The sequence below is a fragment of the Megalobrama amblycephala genome, linkage group LG16 (assembly GCF_018812025.1).
Source record: "Megalobrama amblycephala isolate DHTTF-2021 linkage group LG16, ASM1881202v1, whole genome shotgun sequence".
Lineage (NCBI taxonomy): Eukaryota > Metazoa > Chordata > Actinopteri > Cypriniformes > Xenocyprididae > Megalobrama > Megalobrama amblycephala.
The window spans coordinates 6,429,473-6,442,222 of record NC_063059.1 but is presented as its reverse complement, the minus strand read 5'-3'; the positions used below and the strand labels follow the sequence as shown (position 1 = coordinate 6,442,222).

The 12,750-nt window shown below is 38.4% G+C and overlaps 1 protein-coding gene across 1 annotated transcript; it reads right to left on the bottom strand.

The window, feature by feature from the left end:
* Positions 1-10,561: 10,561 nt before the first annotated feature.
* Positions 10,562-12,345, bottom strand: LOC125249361 (C3a anaphylatoxin chemotactic receptor-like). Its single transcript, XM_048161640.1, has 2 exons — positions 12,228-12,345; positions 10,562-11,795 (listed from the first exon to the last, which is right to left on the bottom strand). Exons 1-2 carry the CDS (start codon positions 12,229-12,231, stop codon positions 10,840-10,842), a joined length of 960 nt encoding a protein of 319 aa, XP_048017597.1. The 5' UTR covers positions 12,232-12,345; the 3' UTR covers positions 10,562-10,839.
* Positions 12,346-12,750: the final 405 nt, after the last annotated feature.

The following is a 12,750-nucleotide window of genomic DNA, read 5'->3' as shown; positions in this document are numbered from 1 at the left end:
TTAAACACATTTACAAAGCAGGAATAAACACTGATGCAGTGAAAGTTTGAGAAGGCAGCTGAAAGAAAATATCTGACTAAATCAATGCATGTGAATCAAACAAATAGACTGAATAATTAATATAGTTTTTCAAAGAGCTCAAAAGAATACATGTAAGCTTAATCTGTTTAAAAGCTTTATATATTATGCATGTATTTATTCTAATTTAAAAGCAAAGTTTAATATTGTCAATTAATATGATAGGCCTAATTATATGAATATGTCATGAATGATTCATAATTTAAATTTATTTAATAAAAATATAATGAATAATTAACAGCAAATTTTGAGCAATTTTTATCTCTAAAATGTTTTCACTATAAACTGCTTTAATGTGGAGCGAGAGATACAGGGAGAGTGGCTTTATTGCATCAGATACATGTCACTTTACTCACAGCCGATTGGTCGAGTTTGGGTTCATGATCTCAGAATAAAACCTGCTCCGGAGCCATAGCGATGAAACCCGCTAAAAATCAATCCACCTTCATAAGCCTGAAAAACCAGAGTTTGCTCAAACTAATCTTGAACATACCTGGGTAGCAACTGAAACCGGCTTTGTGCAACAGGCCACAGATGATCTTCAGCAAACGCTTTCTCCAGCAGCAGAGACTGTTTAAGCTTCTTCTTAAACTCATCACACATGAACACATAGAGAATGGGATTCAGACAACTGTTTAAAAATGCCAGGCACACCATGTTACAACCTCTCATAAAAATATCAGCTCGAAGAGAAGAGAGATTATGTAATATAAATAAGAATGACTAAACGGCAGAATCAATCCAATCTATTTATTCACTCACTCATAACAAACATAACGATAATAACGAACATAACCAAATAAAGAATTTAACAAAATGGACAACGACTAACAAAGGGGGGAAAAAACAACAAAAGCAAAATAAAGATACTTGACACCAAGAAAAACAAGGGAGGGACAAAACAGAACACCACCTCAAAAAAACAAAAAACAAAAAAAACAACAACAACAAAAAAACTATGTATGTTTTTGAGTTGTCTGTACATGAGAAGCCAAACAAACAATTGAAGAGTTGGGTTCCAAAACGCAATAACTCCATTTTGATTAATTTGAGTAAAAAGGTGTTTTCTTTACCAAGAAAGTGGCAAGATGAAAACCACTATTTTCTGTTTCAAACTTTCACATAGCATATTTTGGTTATAAAAACATAAAAAATTCAAATCTACATTTTGATTTTAAAAAGTTTATTATAAAAACGTATTATTTTTTTCCCCAAAATGCAATAAATCCATCAATATAAAAGTTATTTTTCAAATTCAAAATACACAACAAAGTAAGATGATTCATATACATGACAGAGTCTAAACTTTGCCAATATTTATCTTATATACAGGCATTTTACTAAAAATACATTCAGCCGTCGCTCCCAAAATGAATCTTGTTCAATTATTTGTCATTACCAATTAAAGAGTATCTGGCGCCACCGCACGGTTAAATAAACACATTTGCCGAGTACATTGGTATTAAAAACGGCTTTTAAAAAAGCCTTCAATGTTTACAGTGGGTGGAATGGAGCGCTGTGATCGGTTGAGCGGATATATCGCGTTCTGCAGAGAAGGGAGACTGGCGTTTGTCGCGTTTTGGAAAGAAAGGGAGAAAACATGACAGAATAACACGACGGATATCGCATTTTGCGCAAAATTAATAAATGACTTTTCAATACCGACCAGATACAATACTGATTTTGGTGGAAACTCAATTTTTTGAAAATGGCGTTTATCGCGTTTTGGAACCAAACTCTTCAATTATAACACGTTATCATCACGAAAGAGCATCTGCAACAACATTGTCTCCAGGTGCTTAATCTCCAGGTTGTATTTTTGGGCCATCAGGGCCCAACGCATTAAGGCCTGTTCACACCTGGACGAATATCGCCGACGTTTAACGCCTCGTGACTAAACAACGGGCGCCAATGTGAGTGTGCACACCGACACGAAAAACGTGAGGCGTAAAAGCGTATTTTTTTTAAAAACGCCTCGGGTTCGTTTTTTTGGTTTGACGCGCCGCGTTAAAAACTGGCCGACCAATGAGATTGGTGCTTTTGTTCACGTGCCTGGAGCTGCTGAAGTTACAGTAAAACACGACTTGGTGGCGCTCAGGCACAAAACAGTCTTGCCGAGCACACAAGACGACGAAGAGAAAGTAAGTAGAAGGACAGCTCCCACCCCGTCACACTCGCATCCATCTCCAGCGTGAACGGTCGGGACAGGTCAGGGGTGGACTGAAGCACTACAAAGAGACTTCGCACACATGAAAGCATGTTGACACTCATCAGACCAACAGAAAGGTTTTTTAGGACTGCATAAAGCTGTCAAAGGTGCCACGATCGTAGAGAATTTTTTTACAAAAGCATCTATAATATCCAGCCATTCCTAAAAATCACCGCAGTTCCCACCGTGTCGTAGGAATGGGATATGACAGAATAGCAGTTACCTCAGCATCTATTGGTCGTACCTTTCCTCGGCCAACTTGCTTACCTAAGTCAGTGGTTCTCAAACCTGTCCTGGGGACCCCCCACCACTGCACATTCTGCATGTCACCCTCATCTAACACACCTGATTCAAGTCATCAGCTAATTAGTAGAGACTGCAAGAGTTGAATTGGGTGTGTTAGATGAGGGAGACATGCAAAATGTGCAGTGGTGGGGGGTCCCCAGGACAGGTTTGAGAACCACTGACCTAAGTGACAGTTGCTTTCGCGAATTCACACTTTTTCAAGTTAAGTGTGAGAGAAGCACTAGAAAGACGACTAAAAACGGTCTGTAACGTTGTCTATGCTCAGTCCAAGTGGCAGAATAAATCACCACATCATCCAAGTACACGTTACACTTGTCAACATCTCTTAAAACCAACTCCATTAAACACTGGAAAGTCGCGGGTACATTTCGCAGGCCGTAGGCCACCCTCGTATATTGAGCAAAGTGATCTGGCGTGACAAAAGCAGCAATATCAGACGCACGCGGGGTTAACGGGAACCTTCCAGTATCCTTTTAAGAGACCGAGCTTTGTGATATACTGTGCAGTTCCAATATTGTCGATACAATCTTCAATTCGCTGCAATGGAAATGAGTCTGGCACGGTCACGGCATTCACCTTTTGAAAGTCGGTGCAAAATCTGACCGATCCGTCTTGTTTTGGAACTAAAACACAAGGAGAACTCCACAGGCTTTTACTCGACTTTGCAAAATTATCCTGCAACAGATACTCCTGCTTTCATTACTTGTCTTTTGTCCACAGAACATCGATACGCATGCTGTTTGATGGGTATGGCAGAGCCCACATCGATATCATGCTGGAGAACTGAAGTACATGAAGGAACATCATGAAACAAAACACAATATTTTTTAATCAGTTCCATAATATCCTGCTTTTGATCAGCATCTAAGACAACTGCTTCTGTAAATAATTAAAAAACTCAGAATTATTCAAAAACACGCCATTCAGCATCTCACTGTGTATTAAACACAGATAAAACAGGCTCCACCTTTTCGTTCACCATGGGTAACTCAGAAACGTTAGCTGTCACATCAGTGTTATTTGACCATTCCAAATACGCTTTCAGCACATTCACATGGCATAAACGCGTTTTCCTACGTTGGCCTGGAGTATGAAGCACATAGTCTCGCTCACTTTTCTCTGAATGACATAAATAGAAAATTAGAGAGAAAATTAGAGCCTTGATCAGTCTGAACTGTCTTCAGAAGTCCAAAGGTAGTAAAGAACTTTACAAGCGCTTTCGTCACCGTAACTTCCGTGATCTTACGCAACAGAACCGTCTCAGGGAATCATGTGGCTACACACATTATGGTCAAAAGATACTGGTACCCCTTTTTGGTATGCGGAAGTGGACCAACACAATCCACAATTACTTTTTCAAAGGGTTCACCAGCTGCTGGAATTGGGTGAAGCGGGGGCTGTCGAAACCACATGATTAGGCTTACCAGCCATCTGACACCTAGGCTATGACAAGTTTTACAATATCGAGAAACCTCTGTTTTTAAACGGGGGCAAAAGAAGTGCTGAAGGATACGATCATACTGTATGTTTTAGTCACACCGAGATGTCCCGCCCAGGGATGATCATGCGCCACAGCCAAAAACATGCTGTCGAAATTTAGAAGGGGCTACAATTTGGTTCACAGTACCCCACTCATTATCTTCATCAGTGAATGAGCATGCATTCCATTTACACATTAAAACTTCATTGTCCCAATAAAATTGATGCTTACATGATTGCTGCTCTGCAACATTTGCACTGGCGCGACATTTCTCATGTGTATGATCATAATTTAGATCTGATGAAGTTTCAAAGAAGGACAGGTCGTTCAGATCAGTTGTGGCGACCATGTTGAAAGCCAGTGGTGAGGATTCTGAGACCGCAGACATAAAAACTTTTATGTTGTCTGTATGGAGCTATTTGGCAACTAAAGCCAAATGAAGTGTGAGTAAAATGTGCCATATGCAGTCTTTGGGCCCACCAAGCCTGCACTCTAGAGTTAAAATCATTGTTTTTTTCACCATTGTTAGTCTGATTGAGAATATTCACACATAGACACACAAATTTACTTTTTTGTTGTTGTTGTTGTTCTGTCGTGACAGATTGCTGTAGTGCATCAGTTCAAGTGGCTTGTGAACCGATCATCTCTTCCTACTAGTCAATTTATAGCATCAAATAAACATGAATGATCAGAAGAAATGTTGTTTCAACCACGGAAAGATGTCAGTACACACCATATTTCAAGTTCAAGTCCACCTATACTAATCTACTAATTCCTGACTGCTTTGTGGGACAAAATGGCTTCAGCGTTACAATTGGTTAGATCGCCTGTCAATCAAACTCACGGCGAAGGGAAAATTGTTAAAAATTTTCGTATGTACATTAATAATAATGGACTCTCGTCTCATGTGCCTAATGTAGGTTACGACTCCTGTATACGTCGTCCATCAAAACTTTACAAGTACGACACTGGTTTGCTTTACAACAGGGAGATGTAATTTGCGCATCAAATGGTCATGCAGTGGTTGGCTGTTTTGAGCTGATGTTCACAGAATGATTAGAAAGGGCTTGGGCTGCTCCGAATCATGCACAGAATAGGAGAGAGATTGTGCTTTGAAGCCAAATACAACATTCTGTCTCAGCTGAGTTTTCTCTGCATTAGGGCTGTTTTGGACCGAGAGTTTGAATGCATTTGCTTTCTGGATCCTTGGACTGAAATGATCTGATCAAAATCAGAGTTGAAACACAGCCCATACTTTGAAAACCCCTTTTTTAGGTCTTAAATTCCTTCTGGAGATGCGCAACAAGCTATCTTAGATCTGTTTTTCATGGGAATCTGGAGAACAATGTGGTGTTCTAGAAATCCGATTGAATTTCAAGCATAAGTGTCATAAAACAAGACACTAAATGTCATGACAAAATTTTACATTTTTTTTCTTGATTGCTTAAGCACATTTCTTGAAACTATGCCTCATATTCTCAAAATAGTAAACACAAATCCATAACGTCTCACCCAATTCCCCAAAAATCATATTTTCAGGTCAAAATTAAGCTCTACACTCAAAACCATTCACTCTGGCTGAAAAATTGTATTGCAAGTAATGTGCTTAAGATATATCACATCATTCCACTCAATAAAAAATAATCATGCACTTATTGGGTTTATTCACATGCAATTAAAACAGCAGTTTTAAAAGATTTACATTTTTAAATCTTAGTTGGTGTAGTGAACAGCACATTCTAGGGCCCAGTTTATGGCCGGGCCCCTCTCTGTTGTAACAGCGGACAAAGGTTTGCTACATTTTGATTGGATCTTGGTGGACTAACACAAACAAACTGTCCAACGCCATCAGATAAAGATGTAAGGACAACATCCAGACCTCTCTTAGAGGGTAAGAAGAAGACCTCTTGTACCAAGCCTGGGAAGGACAAGACTTCTCATTGGTCCACAGGCAGTTACTGCCCTTCACCCATCTAGACACTACTTCCTAAGGTTGGCCAGAGACTGCCATAAAAATTCCTCGGGACCTTAGCAGCAATGGGTGAAACAAAGTGAGATCACAAAGATCCATCCAAATCCATTCAAAACTATGTTTGAAAACCTTGGAACTGATTCAAACTACACATCTATTTCATACTTATTCACAGAAATAAGTATTCTCAATGACAGCTATTTGTAGTGCAACATCTGATACATATTCAGCTGTTAATGTACAATTGAATGACAGTTCAATCTTTTTCCATCATGTTTAGTCTTTATTTGTTTAGAATATTGCCAAAGGTATTCTGGTGGTGGTTTGGAAAGTGAGAAATGCATTGGTTAACTTTAAAGGCACTGTAAAGACTTCCAACTTTGTGCTTTATGCAAATGAGTTCCACAGGAGAAAGAAGGGTGGGTCACACTCTGTGTATCCCCTTTGATGCCAGCAGCCAATCACAGCACTCGAATGGAGAAGCGCCAAATTGCAATCTCCTCCTCATTGGAAAGGGATAAAGGTATCCTTTCTACAGACACTCCTTGTTCTGAGTCTGCCCTTGAAAGGGGGAAGACGTAACAGATACACAGTTCTGGGTCCCAACTCTGTAAGGAGTGAGACATTAACAGATATTGTTCTGAGTCTGCCCGTCAAAGGGGAAAGACACAACAGATAGACGGTTCTGGGTCCCAACTCTGTAAGGAGTGAGACATTAACAGATATTGTTCTGAGTCTCCCATCGGAGGAGACATAACAGATACCATTCTGAGTCCCGGCTTGCGAAGCTGAGACACAACAGATACATCATTCTGAGTCTGCCCTGCTAAGGGAGAAGACATAACAGATATACCGTTCTGAGCCTCTGGTCCATCCAGAAGAGACAACAACAGATCCCGTGATCTGAGCCTACAGCTTGTGAGGCAGAAACAGAGACGACCACATTCTGAGCCTCTAGCTTGTGAGGAAAGAGACATCAACAAACACTACGTTCAGAGTTTCCGTCCAGCGAGACAGTAACGACATCTGCAACAAGGTTAAGCTCAGGAGAGCAAACCTTCACTTCAAGGTACCTTCGTCTGCGTGTTCCAGATTGTTAAGGACCTTCTGCACCTACACCAGGGCCTCATCTGCATGTTCCAGATTTTAGGACCCTTTGGTGCTCCAGGAGATCAGCATCCCGCAGAGCTTCGTGTTCAAGACTGTTGAAACAGATTCTGGCTCCTCTCCCCACTGCACTGTCGCCCAGCACAACCAGTGGAAGACGTCACCGTCATCGGACTCGACCAAGTGGAACGTAAATATCACTTAACCAAACCTCTTTCCAGAGACCTTGGCATTGTTGTATATTATCAGTATACAATTTCCTAATTTCCATTAGATGTAATATAGCTGATGTTAGTTAATAACAAATAATCTTTTGTTTATTTGTTTGGTGCATAATAAGGTTCTCCACCTTATTATTTTCAGAGAAACAGTTTATCTTTCCATAAGATAGCGTAACTCTTCCATAGCCACACCCAACTTAATCACTTGTATTCTATGTAGCTTATGCACTTTATTCTTTTATCATTCATAGTATTCATTTAGTAGTTGTGTTAGTTATTCTTGTTTATCTTTTTGTTAATAAAATTTATTTTATTACACTTGTGTCTTCCTTGTGCTGATAATACAGAAGAGGTTCTACAAGTTAGCAATATCACCAATCTTTCAGATAAATCAGCTGACCACTTTACATTAATTCTAAATGAATGAAAGCCCTTGTTGGGAGTGTTCTCATACTGCAAAGGTAGAAGACCTTGACTGGTACCCTGAACTAGGGAAAAAGGGGGAAGTGGTCATCTGATGTACTCATAATCACACCTTAAGTGACGAGTGATCCTAAAATCACAACGTCAGCGGTGACGTGAGTACCAATCCCTACTTTAATTTGTGTCCTTGGATGGACAAAGTAAAAATCACTACATTGGTATATTTACTGATAATAGTAATTCCTTAGTCTGACGGGTGTTTAAAAATCTGTCAATCAAATAACTTAAAAATATCCCAAAATATCCAATACAAACCGTAGACTTACAAATTTTCTGTGCTTTTTTATTTTAACTTTTTTTCTTTATTCTGTTACAAGTGAGATAAAACTAGTTTTAATAGATAGATAGATACAGTAGATAGATAGATAGATAGATAGATAGATAGACAGATAGACAGATGACTGAAAATGCATAGAGTTTGTATTGGCGGTATGGTTCTGTTCTGGGCAAGAACTCCCTGCGCATCCATGCAGGCTAGCATGGATAAGAGCAGGGAGAGCAGCAATAAACCCCCCTAGGGTAAAAAGAACAGGACCAACATAAGCAGATATCGTTAAATGTCATAATTTAACATGTACACATATTTCAAGAATTAGCCTGATTCAGGGGAATAATAAGGTCAATAATCCTGACTGAAGAGAGGAGGAGCTGGGGATGGAGGAGAGTAATTTGCTCCTGAGAAATGCAATAGCTGCTGATAATACTGAGGAGCTTATATATGAATGCCGTGATAGGTGTCGTAGTCCTATAGGAAGACTTAAGTCACCTGGAAGTCAGCTGATGCGAGCTTGACTGACGTGACCTGCAAGAACTGACGCACACTGGATTTTGACTGAGTTTAGATAGATAAATGGATAGATGGATAGATGGTTGAGTTTGAATGAGTTTCAGTGAATTAGAAATAGTACATAGAATGCCAGCTTCATTGAGTCTAATGGGCTTCCGTAGTTTAAATTTGAATTTTGACAGTTGGAGTTTGAACAGTCTTGGCTCATCTGAACATTCCGTCAATGAAAGTCAATGGGATTTTTCAGAGTTTTAATAGTCATTTTTAGGAAAGCCATAAGTCCAGTCAGTTAGAAAAGATATAGCACACTAAGTCAGAACAGTCTGAAGGTCTAAGCCAAGTTTGGAGTTTGTAGAGTTAAAGCTCTAGGAAGAGTTAGAAATTTTAGTCTCAGAAGAAAATAGCATTACATTAATTATATATCCATGGGTTTCATGTGACGTCACTGTATTCTATCGCCGCCATATTTGTGACCGGTCACAGCTGCGCGCTCTGTTTAAGTCTATGGTGACAGCAGCTACAACTAGCAGAGGAAGGCCAACGAAACACTCTCAGAAGGTTCACAACAAATTTACAATATGTCTGGGATATGTGGTGCTGTTAGCCGTTTCAACAGTCGTCAGAACTACACATTTATTTGATCCCAAAGGAGTTAGATCGGCAGAATTATTGGCTTCATTCAGAAGGGACCACACCACTGGCAGCCAAACAGCAACGCACAACATTAATAACTGCTGGGACTGTCATTTACATAAGATTATAATTGTATACAATATTGTATTAAAATATTGTGAATTCTAGTTGCTGTGTTTCGGCGTGTTATTACAGGATGAACAAATTCACGACACGAGCTGACTACATTACTTAGTTCAAGTACATGCGTGCATGATTTTGTGCAAATATAAGTTGTAATTTCATGTCTATCTTGTATAAATATATATGAATTACCCTATATAGGATGTGTTCCTTTGAGTTAATTAACTTAAAGCGCTTCATTTTACGGATGTTCATTCAGCGCGCAGCTCAAATAATACTATCAAAATGAGATGATTTGAGAAAAAAATCTGTTATTGTTCGTGATCCTTATTAATCAAACCATGTGTTGCTGAATATAATACAAGAACAATATAAGAGCTAGTTATTAAAAATAATGTATTATTTTTTTTAAAAATATGAAAGTTTTAATATTACTGTAAACATTTTAATGACTTAATCATTGCTGTTTGAGCTGCGCACGCTGAAGCTGAAGAGAATAAAAACCCGTAAACAAAGTTAATTAACTCAAAGGAACACATCCTATATAGGGTAATTCATATATATTTATACAAGATAGACATACAATTACAACTTATATTTGCACAAAATCATGCACGCATGTACTTGAACTAAGTAATGTAGTCAGCTCGTGTCGTGAATTTGTTCATCCTGTAATAACACGCCGAAACACAGCAACTAGAATTCACAATATTTTAATACAATATTGTATACAATTATAATCTTATGTAAATGACAGTCCCAGCAGTTATTAATGTTGTGCATTGCTGTTTGGCTGCCAGTGGTGTGGTCCCTTCTGAATGAAGCCAATAATTCTGCCGATCTAACTCCTTTGGGATCAAATAAATGTGTAGTTCTGACGACTGTTGAAACGGCTAACAGCACCACGTATCCCAGACATATTGTAAATTTGTTGTGAACCTTCTGAGAGTGTTTTGTTGGCCTTCCTCTGCTAGTTGTAGCTGCTGTCACCATAGACTTAAACAGAGCGCGCAGCTGTGACCGGTCACAAATATGGCGGCGGACATAGCGGAAGTGACGTCTTTGAAACCCATGGATAAGGAATAAATGGGCCTATACACAAAATATATTTCACTTAAATAACAGTTTAACAAAACAAAGGATAAAATAGTGCGACAAGTAATATGTGTGAGTTTTGGTTTATTTTTTGTGACACACTCCACAAACAAGTTCACAGAAAGGAGACAGAGACAGCAGAAAGTGGCATATCCTGTTTGTTTTCTTTATTTTACCAAAGCACACTATTTTGTTTTTATTGTGATTGTATGCAAATTAAAACACACCCTTTACAGTTAACGAATGATGTCTTACACTGTATGACCATAAATTATGAGTGCTTTGTTTGTCTTTATGTGGCTGGCAGCTGGCAGGAATAGAGATGGTGATATCTTTCGTTTGCTTTTAGACTCTGAAGTCCAGATGATCTTCAGCAAACGCCGTCTCCAGCACCAGCAGCAGAGACTGTTTCAGCTTCTTCTTAAACTCCTCACACATGAACACATAGAGAATGGGGTTCAGACAGCTGTTGATATTAACCAGGAAGCTAACTACAACATTCATTTTTGAAAGAACCTCTTTAGCAGAATCGCTCAACTGCTTCTCTTTTGCACTTATGCTATAAAATTTGTAGACATGTACAGGAAGCCAGCATATGAAAAATGCCAGGACCAGAGCTATAATGACCCGGTAAGACCTGAACTGATTCTCCTTTTTGAGACGTTTGACTCGCACACTGATAGCTATATATGAAGATGCAATGATCAGGAAGGGGATAACAAAGCCCACTATAAACCTGTATGTGACCAGAAACTTGAAGTATTGAATAGGATAGCCATTGATTCCTTCACTCTCCTCTACTGAGTGATTGATGAATGCAGGGATGCAGCAGCCGATGGATAAAACCCACACAATTATGCAGATGATTCTGGCTTTGAATATGGTTCGATTATTACGGGTCCACACAACCATCCATGTGCACAGGCATCTGTCCAGACTAATAGTTGTCAGCAGAAAAATGCTAGCAGATAAGGTTGGGTAAATAATGAGCCAGAGAAATGCGTACTTGGAGGTATCAGCATGCCAGATACCGTGAATGTTTAAAAGTGCTCTTATGATTAGAAACAAGGAGCAGATGAAGTCTGCAATCGCCAAGTTGAGGAACCAAATGGAGTTGACTGTCGTCTTCATTTTGTAACCAGTCACAAATATGACAAGCCCATTTCCAATGAGACTTACAACAAGGATGGCAAAGTAAATGCATGTTATGAAGATGTTAATGCCTGAGAAGATCTCTGTCTGCACTGTAGAATTGTCCGTAGTGATTCTGGTCATATTTTGAATTCCAATAGTAGTGCTTGCTACATGAAAACAAGAGAAAAAAATACAGTGAGTTTTGGTTTCTGGAATCTGAATATATGTTAGGCCATATTTCACATGCAACATCTACCCCAGGATGCCATACGAAGCCTAGAGTTTAACACTCTCATCAGTTTATTTAATTTTCTATTTTAAGTTTTTTTTTTTTTTTTTTTTTTTTTTTTCTATTCTGCAATGTCCAACAGTAGATAACAGGACTGCATTACAGGAATTTTTTTTTCATTTATTGTCCTAAATGTTTCAACCGCATGTACTGTATCTACTCAAACACATAAAATTAAAATAAAATTTCACTTTTCACATAAGAGGATTCAATCACAGTTGGCCTATAAAAGGCAATTAAAAAAGTAATAAATTGAAACGAAATAAATAAGTCTTGTGACCACCATATAATGTGCATATTAGATTCTTACCCATATTTTGTAAGGCTTCAATCCCACAAAAACCTCTTTGCAAGTTCTGTTTATTGTTGAAAATCAACAACTGATGATAAGTTCCCCTTTACTTCTCTTAAAGAGTGATGGTGGGTTGGCTTAGGTAGAGAAATGCTTCTATAGAAATCTATTTTCATCGACTACACACTTTTACAGTATTTCACAATTGCTAAAACACATTTCTTGAAACCATCACTCATTTTCTCAAAACATTAAACACAAATCCAATCTTCAAACTGATTTCACAAAACCTCTGACTCTTATGGCAAAATCAAACAAAGCTTTCAGATCATACACACATTAAACAATATATAAACACTACAGATCACTCATTAGTCACTACATTAAAAAATGGAAAACACAACATCCAGAACATGAGGTTACAGAAAAAAAAGTATATTGTAACACAGTAAACACATTTTGCGATTACATAAAATGTATAGAAATCACAAGTAATGTGAATTTAAAGTATACTGTATGTACTGCAAGTACAGTATTATAT